The sequence below is a fragment of the Morone saxatilis genome, unplaced genomic scaffold, assembly GCF_004916995.1.
Source record: "Morone saxatilis isolate NCDOM2014 unplaced genomic scaffold, NCSU_SB_2.0 Contig20, whole genome shotgun sequence".
Classification (NCBI taxonomy): domain Eukaryota; kingdom Metazoa; phylum Chordata; class Actinopteri; family Moronidae; genus Morone; species Morone saxatilis.
Genome location: NW_023339763.1, coordinates 4,199,344 through 4,207,104, shown reverse-complemented (window position 1 = coordinate 4,207,104; position 7,761 = coordinate 4,199,344). Strand labels below are relative to the sequence as shown.

General features: G+C 44.1%; 1 protein-coding gene across 1 annotated transcript in view; it reads right to left on the bottom strand.

The window, feature by feature from the left end:
• dtx2 (deltex 2, E3 ubiquitin ligase) overlaps positions 1 to 7,761 on the bottom strand; it is a gene marked incomplete at its 3' end in the record, with an annotated part of 14,819 nt that overhangs the window by 6,729 nt on the left and 329 nt on the right. The window contains 3 exon segments of the mRNA XM_035667035.1: positions 3,985 to 4,043; positions 6,156 to 6,738; positions 7,370 to 7,746. Of these exon segments, the coding sequence (XP_035522928.1) occupies positions 3,985 to 4,043; positions 6,156 to 6,738; positions 7,370 to 7,679 (952 nt within the window).

Genomic DNA, 7,761 nt, shown 5'->3' with positions numbered 1-7,761 from the left:
TTTTAAGTTTGAAAAGTATGTCTACTTTGGGATGAAGGGCACACAGGAAAATCAGTTCTGCTACATCTCATACCGTGATGGCCTTCACTCTGATTTCTCCATGCCTCAACCCTCAACCTGCCACCGCCCACCCAACCCACCCCCACCACTCCACCCCGCTCCACCCAACCTACCCGCTCCCAGCAGCCTCCATTTTGATGTCACAGGGGACCGGCTGCACTTCACCACTCCCCCCTCCCTGCAGCAGCAGCACACACAGCAGCCAGCAGCAACCAAGCAAGCAGCAGACAGCAAGCACAGCTACACGCAAGGCACCCTGCCCCTCTCTCTCCTCCTGCCTCCCCCCCACGCCAGGCAGGCCCCAGCAGCCGCACACAGCAGCAGCAGCAAACAAGGACAGGCAGCAGCAGGCAGTCAGTAGAACAGAGAGCGCACAAGAGGGCCAGCACCGAGGGGAAGGTAGACTACAGCCCACCCAGCCCTCCTCCACCTCTTTTTCCTCTTCGTCTCTGCATCAGTACACAAGCAACAGCTGAGGAACTTTCACCCGCATCAACCACTCCATTTTCTTCACAGGCCTAGTTTCAATGCCCTCTCGTGATGTTTAACATGCTGGCCACGGTTTACTCACTGACTATGAACCAGAGTTCTCCTCTTGTGATTAATGAGTAAAGCGGTTTTTGCAATCAGGACTTCTGTTGTAAAGCTAGCATTAATCTCACGAGCCAAGTGAAAACTGCAAGTATCTTGGGAGTCTGGGAAAGATCGAGTGAGGATTGATGGTGCCCAGAAGTTGCAAGTCAGACCAATCAATCAGCAGACTATGAGGAATGGTTTACACGGTGAAAACCACAATCCTTGGGAACAGTTTGGCAGTGCAGATCATCTAAAGCAAGACTATGTACCTTCTAAGAAGTTGTTTTACAAATGAAAAGTTGAACTAATGAGCAATAAAGACACACTTCCTGGACTTGGGCTACCCCATGTTTTGGCATTCACCTTGATCCCATCGCCCATTTCTCACCTGAGATTGAGGTGAGAATTGAAGTAGCTTATTCAGTGGACAGTTTAGCTGAAACCTGACTAGGGCTGACCCTGAGTAGAATCGCATTTTGTCAGTCAAATCTTTGCTCCTTTTGTTTTTTTTAGCTGTGCCATTGTACACAGAGTGACTGCACTGCGGGCTGTAAGCTTCACAAACTGCGTCTCAAAATGCTCACAAACCACAGAACTGAGATGAAGTAGAAAGGAGTGATGGTTAATGCGGGGCAGCGGCTGCTCCAACGCTCTCTGCTCCAGCTAAACCAGAACCTTTTGAACCGGACGGTGGTACAACCTCCTCCACTGCTGCCTACTGTGACTGACAGCGCTGCAGCAGCCCGGCAGGAGAGACGCTCTGTGGTGCCCTGAAATTTTAGAACTAAACTATGAGCAGCACGCACACTTTTAATTTCTCCTACTGTATGAAGTCAAATTGTTTTTTTACATCGCAGATGACGAAGAAAAGCGCTGAAACGTGAGACTCGTGTAGACACGTAAGGAACTGCTGATATAGGAGTTTAGTGTGGCCCTGAACAAATAGTTCAAAAAATTTAGTACAGCCCTAAGCTTGACAATGGTCCCGGAAAAGCTGCCATAGTTTCCTGTTTGAAAACAGGAAGCAAAAGTCATTCATCTCAAACCTAACTCAAGAAAATATATTGAACCGTCGCCGACTGAACAGGAAAAAGTCAAATTTGTGTTTTTAAACATACATATTCTACTTCCAACAGTAATGGAGGCGGGAGTATTTATTACATGTGTTCAACACTGAAACGGCAAAATAAACAGAGCCTAAGATATAAAGCTGATTACCACTAATGTTCATTACTGACTGATGATCATTAAGACTGCACATTTAGAGAAGACACCACATGAGTGACCTTCCATTTTAAACGATTCACCAAAGTCATGGTACGGTGCTTTTCAGTAATGAGGTTCTGGTCCTCTAGCTTCCTTCATGCTGATTGTATTGATTCAGTCAGCTTATCGCAGCCAAGAAACTGAGTTATAATTTGAGAAATGTGCGGTAGAAGAAGGAAGAAAAAAAAAAACCCAGAGTGAACGCTTACTTCGCATGTCAATTTCCCCTTTTTTATGACAATTACAACTTGCCTGCCTGCTATATCTCAGCCTGCTGACATACAGCATTACTCTACACTCTAAATCACATAATTGCAGGGGAAAATGAAAGCATTAAATACACGACCATGCGTGTAAACTGCACATGTGAAATTCTCAAATTCAATCAATGGTATTAGCATGGGTTACCCAAAAGCTGTTAAATATATTCAGCAGTCAAAGGGTTTCCATTAATAATTTCAGTTCTCATTCCAGGAATTTGCCCATCATCTTGAGCCAATAAACTATTGATATAGATGTAGCTGATAAATATGCGTACTTTGAACTACTGTTAGCTCTTCAAACAGCTCTACCTTATTACCACATTGTGGGGCTGAAGGTTTTTTTTTTGTCAGATCTGACTGACATTTAAACATGATGAAATGACAAAAAATGATTTTGCACATTATACTGACACTAGTGAGCCGTGCGCAATGAACAAGCAATGCATTATAAATAGCTTCTGTGGATGTTGAGTGCAGATTCTTTTAATTTCAAGACAGATAAATTTTTTTTGTGTTCTGCTAAATAATTTTCCTTTTATTGAGAAGAAGCCAAATATGGGAGAGCAGGAAGGCCGTATAAAAGCAACACAGACTGAATATATTAAAAAAGGAACAGGAGGATGCAAAAAAAAAAAAACATTGATGCATTTGTCAATAATCTTCGGATTTGAAATTTAGATTTTTATAACATTCAACAGCAATTATGGAAATTTACTGTGAGAGCCTCATATAGAGTCACATCCCTTTGAGCAGTGTGCGAACTGTACCATGGCTTTCGGGAAGCTTACTTTCCCTACTGGGGGAGCGAGGTGGACTGTATTCTGACTCCAAAATAGAGAAATGAATAACGGCGATTCGACGCGCAGACCGACTGGGACCAGGAAAGTTTATTTTATGTATATTTTCTGATCTGAAGATAATTATACTGTGCTTGTTTAATCTTGTTTTATCTTTATTAAAGTGAATTAGTCATGAATCACCCTCATGCACAAATCATAAATTAATAGTTTACGTGTAATCCATGACGATGAAGATATAGAAAATTAGAAATGCATGGCAAAAGCAGCATATTGTCAATATTGTTCAGACCCCCCCCCCAAAAAAAAAAAAAAAAAAAAAGTAAACTCACATGAAACACATTCAACTTAATAAATCATGAGCTGCTGTTGGTGCCGGAAAACCTGGCTGGCTCATTTTTGCCATCGTAAGGAAATTGTGTGCATTAACATTCAAATAATTTGTCGCATATGCAAATCATCTCAGTCAATGCATTCCACTCATGGGGGTGTGATGTATTAGTTATTAGTAGTAGTGCCATCTATTAAGTCGCTTAGCCTTGAGCCATCATACAAAAATCAGCGTCAGGTGGGACAACAGCTGGCTCGCTGCAACGAGACTGAAAGCTGAAGTTAATCGTGCTTTTGCATCCGGGGCCGACGGCTTTGTGAGGAAAGCTGTGTAGGCTCTCAATAAAAACTGTATGTAACAAACAGGATAACATCACTTTTGTTTCTTGTTGAATGGAAGACTCTCTCTGGTGGTTTAAACAATAATAAAAAGGGACATCATTTTCCCCTCTCTTTACAAGTTTTGCTTAACGTTTGGGGGTGTGTATTTTTATTTCTAAACCCCTTCTTCCAGCTTTTTGTGGCATGCTGTTACCTAAACAGACTGACACCCACAGGACAAATGCACACGAAAAAAAAAGGCACATGAACTGCAAACACTATACTGAACGAAACCTGCGACCAACTCAAACGTGTGTGTGCAGAATAGAACAGAGGTAACAGTCAGGATGGATGGTTAGTGACCCGTTTACCTGCCAGGGCAGAGCTTACACTGGTGGATCCGTTCAGCTGCACAGAGATGGAAGGAACACTGCAGGACAGGAAACAAGGACAGTGACATTCAGTCAGTAAAAACAGCAACAATGAACCAAGCAGGAAGAACAAAACAGACTTTGAATGATTTCGGTTTCTGATTCCACTCCACAGAATTAAAACGCTCAGGTACGGTGTCATTACGGATAGTTCTGGCACCAGAACAAGACAAGAAAATAAAACTGGCCTGCGAATTAACTGCAAAGATTTATTTACTTTTACTTTAATAGCTTTATTAGCAACACCTTACAATCGATTGTTCATAAAGCGACTACAGCGCGTGACTCAACACCCAATATATTGATGTGTGCGAAGCAGCAATCTGGGAAAAGAAAGGAATAATAGTCAGTACTGAAGTTATGATGTTGCTCTAAACCAAATCCAGTTTAGGGCTGAATTACAATTACTTCCTTTACCTGTTAATTACTTTTTTGTAATTTGTAATGCAGTTCTATAAAATGGCAGAAAACTGAGAAATTCAGATTTTTCAAAGTTCTTTAAATTGCTTGTTTCGTATGAGAAGAGAGTCCAAAATGTAAAAATATGAAGAAGACTAAAGTCTAGAAGATGGAAGCAGCTAATTTTTGGCACGATTTCTTAACAAATAACTTAAATGGAAACTTTCTTCAACCCTATTTTCCCACCTTTGTGTGTCCAAGTGACTAATGGAGACAACCAGTTCCATTTTGCACAAGAGTGCTGCAGCCAGCAGCCGCAAAACAGACGACAACGTAATCCTTGTAATCCTCAATGTACATCCACTGATAGAGCTTGTTTTTAACATGTTAGTTCAGATCCAACACCAAAGTCACACAATAACACAAAACAAACTAACCGACCGAGGCAGAGGTAGAGCAACTCCCGTGTTCTGTTAGGTAAAATAACTGCTTTTGTCAATGGAGCGTGGTAGCTTTGGACAGAGCGACAGAACGGCTGTTTCTGATTAAACAAAAAGGATCTTAATCTTTACCAAAAACGTCTATCTCTGTACGGTCATTTTCATAATGTTGTCACACTTATAATTACATTTTGAGCATATCAGTGGCACAAACAAGAACTTGTACATCAGATTACCAGCGTTGCCCCATAAGTCACAGACATAAAAAGTCCAGGTTGTTTCTTCAACTAATCAAATCCTCGATCAAGTGTTTCGGCACTAATCCTGTTTATCTCCATTTTTGTAGTCAGGGGAGCGTCTGCTCTAATCACCAAGACAAGCGTATAACAACGTAAAGTGCTTGAAATAAATATGTCAGACGTGAAATAACGTTCAAAAAACATTAAAAAAATCAGTGTGTGGAAGTTTGACCCTTATATACTGCTCGTCATCCAAATAAGAGCACATGGTAGAACAATAGGAGGAAATGGGTCGCTGACATAATGATGCCCTTTTGACATCAGCTAGGAAGCTGTGGGGTGAAGTCTGGAATCAAAAGACCCCATGAAGGGATTCCACAGTAACACATAAATAACCTGTACAGAGTGAGCGGTGGTAAACAGTGGCAAGTGACCACTATTAAAAATCACATAGCCTCTCTCATTCTCTTGCTCTCTCTATTAGAAAATGAAGAAGATGAGTTCATAACACAGACCACAGTGTGTGCTACAGAGGGTGGAAAACATCCAGCATTTGCCTATCCTATTATTCATTTCCAGTGGCTGGGAATACACTAAATGAAACTTAATGTGGAAGAAAATGAGCGCCTTGAGGAAGTGTAAGTGAACTGCATATTCATTATACGAACCTGAGCCCTTCATTTTTTTGAAAGCGGCTTTCTATGCCGTTAGGAACACAAGAGAATGAGGGCTGGAGATGACACAGACAAGAGGACACAGGAACTGAGCCAGAACAAACATGCCACTGCAGGGCTGGAGCTACACACCATTTTTTTTTGTCATTCCTGTGTTACAGAAAAGGTCAAAGTGGAGACAAACAGAAAAGACAAAAGAGAAACGGAGGGGGAGGGCGGAGAGGGGCCCCGTGCCGCGCATCCCAGGACGACGAACCGAGCCAGAGGGACACCTTGCTGCTGCTGCTGTTGCACTCCAACCTGTCGATATGAAACTGCAAACCAAATCACAATCCAACACACACATATCAGACACCAACCTTAACCCGTTGGCACTGGTGGAGCTGCTCAGAAGCGGCGGGTGACTACCAGAGGGCGTTGGAGGCCAGGGGCTGCCCCAGGACATCCCCCCGACAGAGAGGGGTCTCCTAGGGTACGGCGAATAGACAGAAGTGGGGTGAGCTGCTACAGCCCTTCCCGGCCCTTGGAGGCTGGGCCGATTCAGACTGCCCGATGAAAAGGAATGGCGTGAACGGCTGGGCATGGGTCCTGTGCTGCTGTGGCTCAAACACTGCTGGCAGGAGCAGGCGGGGCCCGAGGGGATGGCTGGGGGGCCGGAGGAGGCCAGGGGGTAGGGGAGGTTGCACTGCCGTCGGACCTGCCGTCTGAAACCCGTGGATTTGTTAACTTGGGCCAGAGATGTGAGATCCACTATGTAATTGTATCCATGCGGGCCCAAGTCTGCCGTGCCTTGCCGGGCCTGATAGCTGTGCTCCAAGAGGATGGAGGTTCGAGTCTCGTACGGGGTCCATCCTCCTTCGTCGTTGGCCCACTCCCAGTAGACCCCACTGCCGAGGCCTGAGGACTGGGCGAACAGGGAGCGACGTACAGAGCGTGTCTTTCCTGGAAGTAATAAAAAAAAAGATGATTTTCTGTGATTAAACTGAATTAAAGCAACACTGTGCAAGCTTTACATGTAAAAAATAAAACCAGGTTTCATCCTAAATCCCAAAGTGGGGTCATAACTAACAATAACTTTATATGTAGATGTCAGAAATGCTCATGCCCATGATCCTTAATGGCAGCCAGTGAAATGATTTGGATAATGCTGTTTTTATGGTTTATATAAGGTATATAAGGCATCTCCTAACATTGTGGCTGCTCGTTACTTTACAACCTCTGTAGCTTCATTCAAACTACTCGAGCACGAATCAGCTGAGCTCGAAAAAGGAGCCAAACAATGTGCTAATGTTAGCAGCAGTGTGGCGAGTGAAAGGTCAGATGACAGATAAATATTTAACAGAGTCGTAAAAATCGCAGAACTTTATCCTGGGTGACTTACTCGGCTTGTAGCTACGTGAACCAAAACAACAGCGCCCCGTAAAAAGCCAAGCTAAGCAGCTAGCGTTATGTGTTAGCCCGGCCCTGATAAACTGTGTAACACCGAGGCACAACATTAAAAAAAAAAAACAAATGGATTACGAATGCATAAATTACTGCGGCGGGTATTATTTTAATGCCACGCCATCCTCACCTGTGTCCTGGCGAAACTGCTTCAGGCTCGGTATGTCAATGAGATAAGGCGACAGGCTGGGGTCTGACTGTCCGAGGCAGATGCTCGTTGAGCCGGGTCCTCCTCCTCTCTGTCCCCGCGGCGCCAGACACCGCTCGATGTGGGCGCTCACCTGGCCGCTGTAAGGCCGCCAGTACCCCAGGTCGTCCTGCCATTCCCACACCGCAATCATGGGCTGAGATTGTCCCACGGATCCAGAAGGCGTAGCTGACACGGACGGCCCGTTCCTGGAGCCGTTCACCCGAGCACAGGAGCCAGACACAATCGCCATATTCAACCAGCTTGAGCTAACAACAGCTCGGGCAAATGATTGTAAGCTACGACGAAAGGAGAGCAAAAAAAAAAAAAAAAAA